This window comes from Grus americana, chromosome 1 (assembly GCF_028858705.1).
Source record: "Grus americana isolate bGruAme1 chromosome 1, bGruAme1.mat, whole genome shotgun sequence".
NCBI classification, from domain to species: Eukaryota; Metazoa; Chordata; class Aves; order Gruiformes; family Gruidae; genus Grus; species Grus americana.
In genome coordinates this window covers 107437103-107450829 of record NC_072852.1, presented here as the reverse complement: position 1 = coordinate 107450829, position 13727 = coordinate 107437103, and the positions used below count along the sequence as shown (strand labels likewise).

The 13727-nt window shown below is 37.8% G+C and overlaps 1 protein-coding gene across 6 annotated transcripts in view; it reads right to left on the bottom strand.

The window, feature by feature from the left end:
* Positions 1–5210: 5210 nt before the first annotated feature.
* The window catches only part of ROBO1 (roundabout guidance receptor 1), a 736398-nt gene continuing 727881 nt past the window's right edge, over positions 5211–13727 (bottom strand). For all 6 annotated transcript variants that reach the window (XM_054805401.1, XM_054805419.1, XM_054805438.1 and 3 more), the window contains 3 exons: positions 9026–9334; positions 7534–7733; positions 5211–6924 (listed from right to left, as the gene is read on the bottom strand). In XM_054805401.1, coding sequence (XP_054661376.1) covers positions 6910–6924; positions 7534–7733; positions 9026–9334 — 524 coding nt within the window. In that variant the 3' untranslated portion in view covers positions 5211–6909. The remainder of the gene's footprint in view (positions 6925–7533; positions 7734–9025; positions 9335–13727) is intronic.

The window sequence follows — 13727 nt, the reverse complement described above, 5'->3', positions numbered from 1 at the left end:
CACGTGTCTCACAGGGACGCGATGAGGGTGCCTACGTCAAAGGTTCTAAGAGTATGAACAGCTACATAGGCATGACAGAGTGTTAGTAGTGTGTACTCTGGATTTACTGCCTGTCTCTATTACAGCCAGCCAAAGCGAGCTCTCAAGGATTAGGTTCCCAATGAAGATGTCTTTTGGTTTCATAGCACCGTGCAGAGTTGTAATGGACAAATTAAAAATTCTCCCTTAAGAGAAGCATTTGCAAAATACTCACCAAAGGCACGGATGTACTCAACAAACAGAAAGGGTTTTAGCAAACTACAGTCAATTTTCATCCTGTCTGCTCTATGAAACAGGTTTTGTATGAAAAAAGGTAAAATGCAAGTGCAAAGAATGTCACAATGCAAAGAAGGGCAGAAAATTTTAGGTTGATGAACAAATATACATTCTTTGCCTTTACACCTTGTACACATAAATCTGATGATGACTCTTGTGAAGTTCAACCTACAGTAAGAGAAGCATAATAATATCCATGTCCCTCCCAAACAGATCACAGAAGAATGAGGTTAGCTCAAGGAACAGAAAAAATAATAATTATATATGTATAAAAAGCCATTTGGCACTTGTTTACATCTGCCTAGATAGATTGTTTCCTATTAGACCGGACCCCATTAGCACCTTGCATTTTTATACTATCTGTACAATTATTTCAGGTACCAGTACCCAAGAAATAAAGACTTGAGGATTATGATGGCTTTTGAATTTTAAGCTAAGCCATCAAATGCTGCCACCTTTGTAGTATCTGTTAATGATGGCTATGGAAACAAACATTTTGTTTCCATTTTAATTTGTATTAGTAAGGTGAGTGATTAGTGGGGTACACACTTGGCACACTGCTGAGACAATTGTGGCAGGACCTAGTTCTTAGCTCCACTTTTTTTTGGCTTTTACTAGGTATGAGAAACTGTATTGCTTTGTACTCAGCTCAGTAGAGTGCAACTTCTTTTGCAAACATCTTGTTCAGGAATATAATGAAATCTTTGATTCTGTGACAATTAACATTGCAGAAATAAAAGCACTTGGCCATTATTTTCATGCTATCCAAATGCTTTAGGAATACCCTATTAGTTATCATTTGCTAAAGGAGGGGGGGTGTTGGGGTTTGGAGGGTTTTTTTGCTTTGTTTTGCTTCTGTCCTTGTATGCATCAAAGCCTATAAGGGCTCCTTTACTGTTATCCCTTGCTGCTGTCTTTGAACCAGACCTGTGCTTGAAGACCTGTGGGAAGCCACAGAAAAAAGTCAATACTAAGTAGTTTTGTTCTACATTTCATGATATTACTCTTGCTAAAAATATCTTATGCCTGAAAAAAAATTCAATAAACACCATTTTTATCATCATGGCTTTGATTGTCATGCTCCAAAAAAAAATCTGCAAAGCAATTGGCTCCAATTCATGCCAGAGACCAGAGCTGAGTAGGTCCCACCCTCATCATCTCATGAGACAAGAAAGCTGAATGCCACGGTGAATTAAAACCCCACTTTTCTCTTCTGGCAGCTTAAAATGAGCCCATTAGGTGTATATTTAACAAGGACAGAGAACAAGTGTGCAGGAAGGATTTCGCTCTTCTTCCAGCGTTCATTGCACTGTGATGGCTATTGTTTACCAGTCCGTAAGGAGCCAATTCACTTCCAGGACAGTTCAATTCAACAGGATTTTTGCCATTAGCTTCAATGAGAATCGGGTTCCTCAGCTCCTCGAGTTTTTGCTCTCTTTATATCCCTTAATTCCCCTTCTCCAGCCTGCCTTCCTGCTTTATGGCTTCCATAGAGACTTGATTCCAGTTTCACCAATTCCCTTCCCTCTTTCTGAATAGGATGGAATTTTTTCCCATCCTCAATATGGACACAAAAGTAAAGGGATCCTCATTTCCATGGTGTCATCTCAAATCTTTGGCTGTTTCTGTGATCCACAATTCAGTGGCTTGATAAAAAGAAAGGAATGGTTTAAGAAATAATGTTCTTAGTCTTCAACTGTTTCACTGTGATAGAAGGCACAATAGTGCACTGGCTTGTGTGAAGAGCGTATTTATAGGCAACAGAAAAAATCATCATATACAATGAAAAAAAAGTGAAGAAAACCAAACCTGAGTAAACAGTTCACACTGAGATCCACAGTTGGTGTCAATTTTAAAGATTCATCTTGTGAGTGGAATTCTGAAGTTTTCAGTTAGTTCAATACAAAATGAAGATGCTGAAGGACATGTCCAGTGAGGGTGACGGCCCTGGCAACACCGGGAGTTACTCACGCGTGGGTAAACCTCAAACATCCATAAACACGTTCGCCTTTCAGCTGAGTGTATGGAACAGACTCTCTGTTGCCAACCCTAATCCCAGCAAATATAAAACTGTACACACATGTCAATCTGCATTTGTGTACGCACTAGACATCTTATAAAGCTTCTCTTATACATAAGCAGTAGGACTTCCATTTGCAAAGAATTTTCGTCAGTAACATAAGTAAAAACAATGTATAAAAACATTTTCTCCACTTGTCAGTAGATAATTAATTTGAAAGCTTCACTTAAGGAATATAGTGTTTTCAATTTTTAATAGATGAGTCTGTTGCTGACAGTGAAACAATCTTTTAGGAGCTGTGAATACAGAGGTCGGAGATTAGCTTCTGTAAAAGCATATTGCAGAATAGATGCCTAGATATACTAGGCAGACCTTACGTTTTTTCCCATGGAAGTTCTTTCTTCCTTAAGTTTATTCAAGGAAGGTAATAGATTATGGAAAACTAAAGTAGAAAACGTTAAAAGCAACACATTATGTTATTTTTGCAGGCTAACTAAAGCAATAAATTAACTAGGCTGGCATTTTAACAAATAGTTGGTTCTGGAACGTAGGAAGTAATGTGGTAGACATTTCAAATATATTTGCAGAAGTTGAAGCAAACTGCATTGCTTAGGTTTCATGATCAGTTACAGCTAACCTACTCCTATAAAATCTTTGCAAGTACAGATCTAGGGTGTATTCGCATTACCCTAAAATGAAACCACTTTGTCATTTATGCTTCAAAATAAATATGCTTTGGAAAATAAACTGATATATAATGCTAAAACACATGCAAGGCATTTTCTAAAATTTTATAATTCTGATTTTTTAGACATCTTTCACAGTATCCCAAAAAATATTATTTTACTTTGAGTAAAGTCAAATTTAACAGTAACTCATACAGGATTTCACAGAACACACTACAAGAAAAATCAAACTTCTACATCCATTATATTAATTCAGCACACAAATGGTACAGATTTTCTAGTACAATACTTGTTTTCTTCAGGTATACAGTGTAATCAAAACCTCTGAACACTACTTTCTTCTGTTGTGTTGGCTTTCCAATCACTGAGTAATTCTTTACGTAAAGTAGTAATGCATAAATGACCTAGCTTTACTGTACCCGAATGCCAGAGACCAAGTCAAGTGTGTACCAATACTAATTAACAGGAGTTTTAATTTTAAGACCAAGCTGTTGTAAATTTTATCTTCATTGCGGTGTTTCTGGTAAGACCACAATGAACTGAGGACCCAGTGTGGGTCCAAGAACTCTGTGACAACTCCACAATGCACTGTCTCAAGATACTGCTGATCACAATGGAATGCAATCACAACACAATCCAAGTAACTTCTTAGGCAACGTCATCAATCATCAAATAAATTTATAGTAACTCTTAATAAAAAACCTCATTGGGCAAGATTTCCCACTTACCACAGTTTGAGGTCAGAACTTCAGCCGGAGTCTGACTTCTGGTGCAGCTACGCAGACGGACATGGACAGCAGCTGGAGATCCGATGCGTGGTTTCCAGTACGTCACCGTGCCAGTACAGAACGAAGCGAGTACCTGTTATTTCAGGCAGACAGCACCAGTGTTTCTGGACCGATACACCTTACAGAGGTCTACGCACTACAGCTGCACCTAGATCCATTTTGTGATGCACCACTACACCCTTGGCAGCGGCTTGAGCTTTTGTGCCAAGTGGCTGACACGCTCGGGGACCCTGCCTCGAGCTCCACCTCGTTTCCCACACCCTGCTATGGCAATGGCTTGGTCCCAAACCACGAGGCCGTTCCCAGTGCCAGGAAAGACAGTCAGCTGCTGAAGCAGCCTGTGCCCATCAAATCAACCTCTCCTGTCTCCTCCAAAGGAAAGGTGCAGGCCGGATGGATGTCTCCTCTGGCACAGTCTGGTCTGTGGGCTCCAGACTGGATTATGTTGGTGGCTCTAACACATGCCGGTTGGAACTCCGGCATAAGGGCTGAAGACACCCAAAAAAATTCCCCCTAGGCAACATAGAAAGGTAACATATTTGACTTACTCTGCTATCTTAATATCTGCTTCAAAGCTACAACTACAAAAAAAGAAAATATACTTGAGGCTTACACCTGATTAAGTTGTCAAGGCTCTAGCAATCATCTCTGGCAAGATACTTGGTGCTGTAGTACACTGCAGCACCTCAGGACCTGGCTCCAGACTGTTTAAAGCTCTTGGGAAAGGAGAAGTATGGCAGTCAAAAAAACAAGGAGCAAAAAAGTTTTGTTCAATAAAAATGTGGGGTTTTAGTGGAACGTGCTGGCTGTTTTCTTTTTTTTTTTAACTGGGATGATGGGTGTAGGGTAAGGAAGGGCAAGAACAGGGTGATCAGTTAAGAGTACAGGGTTACAAAAATGCAAGAGCAGAAAAAGGACCATCACCTACTTGATCGTGATCCACAGCAGGACTCTGCCAACCACAGAATGGCTAACGTGCAGGAGCACAGCAGGCATGTAAGACAACCTGGTATTTGTGCAAGCCCCAACAAACATATGACTCATAATATTCATTCCCTTCACATATTTGGATCTTATTTCCTTTGCAACAAATGTACCTCACCCCTGAGGTGAACGCTTTTGTTGGTACAGATTTTCTTCATCAGCTCTCTCTGGAAATTGGCAGGCTAAGAGACATTTTCGTTATCACAGTTCATGAAGCACCCAGAAGTCAGATCTTTAAGGCAATCAATTGTAATTACGTAAAATCTTAGGCTGCATCCAGCTCTCCCAGTTTGCTCATGCTACTGTAACTGCATGATTTCAGTGGGACAGATTCTGACTCTTCTCAACTGAAATAAGATCAGAGTTGGCCCTAAAATTACATTTCAGGGAACACAAGAAACTACGCAAGAAAGATAATGTATTTGAGAACATTTTTAATAAATAATGTGACAAAAATTACTTTTCTGATTATTGGATCCTCAGTATGCAAAATTATGGCTAAAATATGAGGTTTCTTACATGAACATAATGAAAACATTAATCACATGGATTGTTCCTTTAGTACTGCACACCCTTTCTATGGAACCTTTCTTTAAAAATTAGCTAAATGAAAAATTTCAGTCCTCGGTAAACACCAAAACACTTTTTTTTTTCTTCTTTTTTTTTTTTTTTCATTGGGGCTAGTCCTGATAGCTGTCAATAAACAAACACACATTTTCCCATTAGCACCAATGACAAAGAAATTTTATAATTACAAAAAAGATCTTAAAATCTACAGACAGAGGACATCATTTGGCAAATTCAATGCAACTAATGCCTCTATTTCAGCTTTAATGATAATCCAATGTTGAGAGAGGCCACAGCAAAATTGATAATTTTCTGTAAGTCCAGGAAAAGTGAGAAGTGTTTTGATTATGGCCCACATTTACGTTTGTTACTTTACCGTCTGTCATCATTCAAATATTCCAAATACAAACATAGAGCGTTAACAAAAAGATGAAAAATATCCCAAACAAATGCTTAACATTTTCAATAAGACAAAAAAAAGGTTAATAGTTACAATGGTTTACAAACAAAGTTTAGTGATTGTGCTTTTAAAACCAAAAAAAAAAAAAAAAGATAAGCAGTGCATTACAAAAAAATTAATCGCCAAGATCAAACAAAACTTCTTTAAGTGGCACTTCTTCTTTAAGGTGAATTGACACAAGTAGAGGTCTGAGATTTGGGCCAGTAACAGTTAATGATATTACCCAATCATTATTAAAAATGTCCATTGATTTTCCTGCTTATTTTCATAAGCATTGTTGAAGCTGAAAATTAGAAAAAGTTTCAGATAAACTTGCTCATGCCATGATTGGGCAAATAGCAATCACACTGGCTTACCTCCTGCCTATCCCAAAGGACATTTTTAATAAGAATGTATTTAATGATGAAAATGGAAAGACAAATCAAAGTACCACAGGGGATTTAAAATGAGTACATATTTACAATATGAGCCACCTCATCCCAAATTAATTTTACTTGCAGTTGTAAAACTGTATCATCTGCAAAAGGTTAGCAAGAGACTGGCAGAAAACACGCAGCCCGTACGGAAATTGCAAGATACCATTTGCACTAACCGCAGACAACAGTGAAACCCCTAGAATAAAAGAATGTTCTTCTGCGTGATGTTGACTTTGGGGATCTTTTTAATCAATGTCGTATTACTTGCAAGGTTATTGACTGGCTCACCGGTGTACTGGCAGTGTACCGAGCACCGCCTTGCTGGGGAGAAACCTCGGGATCCCAGGCTCTGGAATCCCCTTCTGCTTTAATCCTGAAGCAGCAGCTGGCCCAAGTACCAGGAAGAGCAGCTTACCTGCCGCCTTGGGCAGCGAAGCTGATGCACTTAGCGTTACGGAATAGGCAAGGGCCGTTCCTAACAAGGAGGGTTTACAAAGAAAGAGTAAAATTAAAACTAGCATTCTGATGGCATGAGGAAAAATGAAAAATTGTACACTCTGATTGCACTGAACATTATTTCTGGCGTCAAACATCATCAGACTTGAGGCATCTTAAGTGATTTTTTTTTTTCTGATTAGATTTTAAAAGCCTGTTACAGTACATGTCGTTGTCTTCAGCTTTCTGTTTCCTGTATTAAAAAAAACAAACACATGAATGACTGCATGTTAGATTTTATTATTTAAAGTGTGTTTCACATACTTCTGAGAGATTTGTTATCTTTAAATAATAATTACTACTCTTAATTACATGCACCAACGTGACTGCATGTTGGACACCCTTTCTACAACCAGGATTTAAGCTGAATTAACATCATTAGGCAGAAAAAAAAGAAGAGGAAAAGTTCATGCCTTAATATCTAATAAAATCTAGAACAATAAACTTTCAAAAACTGTGAAAGTCAATGTCAAGGTGTTCTTAGATGCTCTGATGCTTCATTTCCACTTTTGAAAGAATCTGGATAATGTAAAGTGCACATTTAAAAACTGTATTTCTGCAAGTTCTATTCCATAGGTTTTAGTGTGGTGACAGTTATACTATGCTACGTATTACTTGGTTTTTGTGTTTTTGACACATTCTTAAAGTTTCTTTTTATTGCACATACCACTATTTGACAGATAAATGTACTAATTTTTCTGAAGAGAAATATTTCTGATTTAAAAGTGGTTTTTCTTGGCATCTGTCTAAGCACAGAAAATAGCCTTATTCTAGTCAGCTTCAGCAGTACAACTGCAGTTACCTCCATCTCTTCTTCTTCTTCTTCTCCTTGTTCATACGCTCCCAGTACTTGCATTTCTGCAACGTTCCTTCGGGCTATATTTGCTTGATCTGCCCTCTGTCTACCTCCTGACCCTCTTGATGACATAGAGCTGGAGGAGCTGGGATCTCTAGGATTATTTGATGTTGGAAACGTTGGTCTAGAATACGGCAGGATGTCCTCTGTATAATTAAATATATACATGGTTATGTTTACAAACCCAGAGATACTATAATCCTAAAATTTCTGCATGCACTTGATTTATTTTACTTTTTATGCTCCTCAGTAGGTTTAAAGTGATGCTTGACAGGAAAATGAAATACACTGTTTCCATAATAGCATTATAGAAGCTTTCTCAAGGAAATTTATAGTATTCACTGTAACATTCACCACAGAAAAACTAATTCATGATTACTGTCCACTTCATTTCAATTTATGATCACTGCTCTATGTTCTAGAGGAAAATGAAGAAAACCAAAACACCCTTGCACTATATTTTCGATATGACTGAGTAGGAGGAAATGACAATACATGCACGACACTCGCAAGGAGCTCACTGCAGCTAAATATTAGACCCTGTATTTCTCAAACTGAGATTGAAAGAAAATTAGTGGGCATGTTTTAAAATTTCAGCACCATCCTCTTAAGGTAAATTTCTAATAACTGTTCGCCATAGTAATCCAGTGCAGACAGTACCGATCTCTTACTAAAGTGCCCATTTAACCAACTTACTGCCCAGTCACCCCTGATATTGACCCTGGATACCTGCAGGAAGAAAGGACCAGGCATTTGTATGAATCTGTGTTGAAAGCCTTAGAGAACACTTGGCAAATTCTATTAATCATTTTTCATTAATTAGGAATCTTACCAACTTCCATAAACAAGGGATTATATTGATCAGGTCTGATTCATATAATGCCATGTCAGTTAGAATTTATACCTAATGCATTACTACTATGGCTTTCTTATTTTTTAAACAGGACCAGGTTTACAAATAGATAAAAATGGGCCAAGTGCCAATTCTTTAGTGGAGAAGTTAAATATCTGACTTACAGATCTGCTATTTGACTTCATTCAGTTCCCTTGTAAATTAAATTATAATTAGATAGATTAGACATAACTAGACAGATTAGACATAACTAGACTATGAATGGATGTTAGGGGCAAGGACGCTGATCCTTACAGCTCTTGAGGAATCTTTCTGTTTGGGCTTCCTCAGCGTTAGCTTTAATACGTGATGGGTGCATATGGAAAGCAAGATAGAAAATCTACATTTTTCATAAGCTTTTGTTTCCATTTTACCCTAATGAGAACCTGCAACGTGACCTGTGTTAGCACTCTAATTACAATAAATGGTGACAATTCAGCAGACCTAACCTCACTCACACCATTGCTGAGAGAGACCTGGAAAGAGCTGCCTCTTCCCTGTGATCAACATAAAAAACTTCACTGAACCCAGCGTATGTAAAATAACCTTGAAGAAGATGAGTTTTTGCTGGTGTGCCTTCTCGTTTTGGTGCTTTATTTCCTCGCAGTTTCCCATCGTTTTGCTGCTCCTGTGATTCTCTCCGCTCTCCCGAATTTGTCCGCACATCTGAATGCTGTCGCCCATCCACCCCATCCCTCCCCTTGTAGCTCGCTCCTTTCCTTTCTGCAGATCTGTCTGTCCTCGCTTCTATAGAAGCAAGTTTTGGCAACATGACCGGCCGCACCTCCAGCTGTGATTTGGACTGAGCAGTTGGTGATTTTATAGCTGGAGGTGGCACAGGAGGGGGTGGCAAGTCTGCAGAGTTGAAAAAGAATAATAATTACAATGACATCATACACTAATGAAATTAAGAAATAATATTTAACTTCCACTGAAGAAACAGATGCCCTATTTACTTTCAGCCCTCCCTCTGCCCTTCTCTCTCCACCCCAAAAAGTATTATGTTACTGATACAACTGCTGATGGGTATTTTTCCAAAGCTTAAGCTTTAAAAATGCAAAGACCTCTCACAGCTTTTTCAAATGATAACATTTTCTTAAAAATCATTACAAAAAGCTGTAATAAACTTTAGGCGCTTGGATATGAATATATCAGGTATGGATATCAACACAGAGTTGCTGATATTTATCATTTTTGCTAACTCCATTCCACAAAACAGCAGCTTGTGCTACAGTTACTCAAGGTCTTAAGGGTGCTGAGCATTAAAGCACGTTGGCAGGGGTGTAAGAATGTGTATCTGACACACTGCTTATATATGTAAGGATAAACTATATTGTTGCATTCTTGTTTCAAAAACATAGGTTGATCTAACATACATATCCCTGATGTCTGTGAATATCTGCTGAGATATAAAAAAATCTACACTCAATCAACAAAGTAACAAGCTCTCAGGAAGAACAAAAAAGAAAAAAAGACACACAAGACTTTTGAATTAATCCTAAAGATAGCACAGCTTAAGGGGTTCTAAAATTGTGTATATTTTTAAATAGCATTTATAAGGCACGTGTATATTTTACTTATTTAAATTTTTCTATTTCTGCATTAAGACTTAAAACTAGAATGTGTAAACTATTCATCAGGATACAATAGTGCTCTGTGGAATATAAAATGTGAAGCAAAAAAATGTAAAAGTCAAACAAAGAAGCAACAATACAAAAGCAGTTCACAACAAAGCTGTAGGAACAGATCACATGGATATAAGAGAACAACAGGTTAAAAAAGTGAGATGTGAAAGATGTTTCTGAGGTTAATATTCTCAAGTGAGATCGCTTTAAAAAAAATAACAGCACTATTAAAAAATGTAACTTCAGCATTTTATAATGGTGTGCATTCATTCTTTCTACTTCCAGAAAAATCCTGGAGCAGCTGTGTTTTTCAAACACCATCACTATATATACAGTTAATTCATAGTCTATTCAAGAGAACATTTCAACTGAAAACTAACTAAATTGGGCCAAGAATAAAGGTAGCACTCGTGCATAAGAAAAAAATAGGCATCTAACGTATATGTATAAATTCAAATATGGCAGATGCCAGATATTTTTGAGAGGTTTTCCAGTGACACAATGCACGAATGACTTGATCCAGCCCTGTGGAAAGGTATCACAATGCAGAATTCAGTGCTCTATGTAGGCTTACTGGGCACCATCCTCCATGTTAAACTGGTGACATAACTTGGAATCGCCCTTGACCTGTTTTAAATAAGACTGGTAATTTTATCAGTTGTCTAGACTGGGATGATGAAGAAAGATGTCATAAAGTTCATTTCCTAAGGTTGGACATACTTCAGGTAAATGAGATCTGTAACATCATTCTCGCTACATTAACTCCACTTTATTGGTAAAAAACCACCAAAAAAAGAGAGAAAAAAACCCAACCGAGCAACCAAGAAAATTTCTCCTTGTTCTAATTTATGGCTTGAAGGAGGGACCAAATCCATTTAACAAGAAACAGAGAAACTTCTTTCCTTCTGTTCTTCTCAGCTAAGAACAAGTTGGACTACCGGCCTTATATTCCTTGCAAATTGTGTTAGAGTAGTTTGTTTTTCAAACTCTGGCAGTTTGGGGAACCTCTGTTTTAGAGAATAGCTACAGGTGAACAATTGAATACCGACACTTAATACAAGCATCTACTTAACGTTCACCATTTGGAGATGTCTTTTCAGAAAAAGCACTGTCATTTCCAAAACTTGAGAAGGTATAATGTAAATTAGCTGGAAGTCTGGGTATACTAGACTGGCTGAATCAAAATAATTTTATTTATGGAGTGGGAATTATTAGACTATAAAGTAAGAACAAAGACAGATCTATGGGCAATGGACTGGACTTGTGTAACTGAGGGAACTAAAACTGCAAAATGGAGAGGCAACTTCTGACTCAGTAAGATATGACATAAAACAGATTTTGGGAAGAAAGCACAGAATCAGTGACGTTGCATTCCTTTGTTATCCATAACGCTTTAAACATGGTTTACAGTGGTAACCTCTGTCCAATACACAACCTTAACAATAAAAGTCTAACTCCACCCATCAGAGCAGCATTCAGACTACCTCCTCTGTGCATCTAAAAATGCCCTGTGACCTCTAGCCACCAAAGAGCAAACCAAATCACTTTCAGTGTGCTGCCCAGCCTGGCAGATGCTTACATTCAATATGTGTCTACAAGTGTGGACATTTGGATCATAGGGCTCCATAGCCATGTGAGCTTCAGTGTCAATACCTGCTCAGAAAAAATCTTGGTCTGAAGAAGTATGTAACTTCTTACAATTCAACAACTAGGTGAAAAATTGTGTGAAGACCTCAGAATAGCATGTGATACGTTCCTTGAAAGTCTAATGCATCAGGCCATGTCTGCCATGATGCAGGCATGTCAGATCCAGCTCAAAGCTTATCAAGCACAATAACTGGTCAAAAGCAATGCTAGAGATGGTGATGGTTCCCACCCTTTGCAGAATACTTTTAGTGATTATAGCACTTGGTCAAGATTTAAAAAATAAGATAAACTCTTCATTAGCCTGAGGAGATTCAAATAATATTTTCCTTTCTCTGGAAAACATCCTTCTCTCGGAAAAGGACACACCGAATCAGAAGTGGATGAAGATACTCGAACTCAGAAGTGTAGGCTTCTGGAACCACAGCTGTTCATGCAATATCTTGTGTCTCACATTCCCCACTCACTGTCTCTATCAGGTTATCAGAGCACTGAATAGCCCTTCTGTTGAGCCAGCTGATGTAAAGGGAGTGCAGGTACTTAACGCCAAGCTGCTTCAGCCACCCTTGGAGCCTGTCTCCAACAGTTGTGCCACAGCAATGCACTGGCTCAATACCAAAGGGAAGGAACAGCATCTTTCCTGTAGCCTAAAAAATGCAACTTGGAACAAGCTACTTTATTCAAGAATCCTAGCCAGCTACACAGGACAATGAACAAAGTGGTGTTAAGTCTTGACTATCGAAAGGAAAGATGCATTGATATAAAAAGTTTCATAAAATGACAGTAGCTCTATGGTACAGTACTAACTAAAGAAAAGTGATATTCTCTTTCAAGAACATTTTTGCAACCTGCAGAGAAAGTATAAAAATTTTCATTATAACACAGTACTCGCTGAGAAGAATCCTTTACAGAGGAAAAAAAACCCCAACTTTTCAGAGGTCAACACTATTACACCCCTGTGGTATTTATTTTAACAGCTCAGATAACAGAGAAAATCCAGATTCAATCTGCCTCCTCGAGTACAAACTGGCACACTTCTTATTAAAAGGAAAATGGAAGCTTCCATTGTAAAGAATAAAAAATAAATCACAAAGCAACATCAGACCAATATAAAGAACTCAGAAGTATTTGTTAAAGGTCAGCCGTGCTCACATGTTTCATTCATGTCAGTGTATTACTGTTGTACTACTTCCCACATAGCTAAAATCATTAATGGATGCCATTTCATAACACGGTCTACAGGGGAAATCTTCCACGTATGTCTTTTGAAAGGATGACGATAATTTTCTAAATGAGAACATATACAGGAATCATGGCGTAAGCAAAATGCCAGTGAGGAAAAATAATATACTAAGTTAGTTTGGCATTGAAGTGGAGAAACCACAAATAAGCACAAAAAGATGAATTGTAAGTAGTGACAAATGAGGGAAGTAGGCCTCATGAGGCAAGTCTCTCTTTTAAACTCTGTCGGGCTACAGATTTCTACAGTCACACCCTGAAGAAAACAGCAGAGCTAAAGTTTTGATGCAATATTGGAAAAGATACAGAGTGATTATTTTTTCTGTTGTGTGTTTATGCAGGCATGCAAAACTCAAGATTGTTCCTGACTTAGTAAAGCTTTAAGATCACTTAAGATTCCTAGACACATAATAAGCTCAGATACTATTATTGATGGACTGAAGTTATTTTCATGCTTTATCTTTCAAGAAACATGGCTCAAAGTGTACATCATTGGATGAATAAATAGATACAGCAAAACTCAATATGATGTATAAAAGCAGTGGGTTGTTGGCTTGTAGAGGTTTTTTTGCCTGTAGGTACATTTACACAATGCTTTTATCAAAACAATTTTCACTCCACAAAAAATCCTTCAGTAATAAAACCAACATTTACAAAATACCTCAACAATGGAATCAGAAGTAAGGACTGCAAAGAGAGCAGGTATCTGAAAATTATTATCATTCGATAACAAGCTGGTT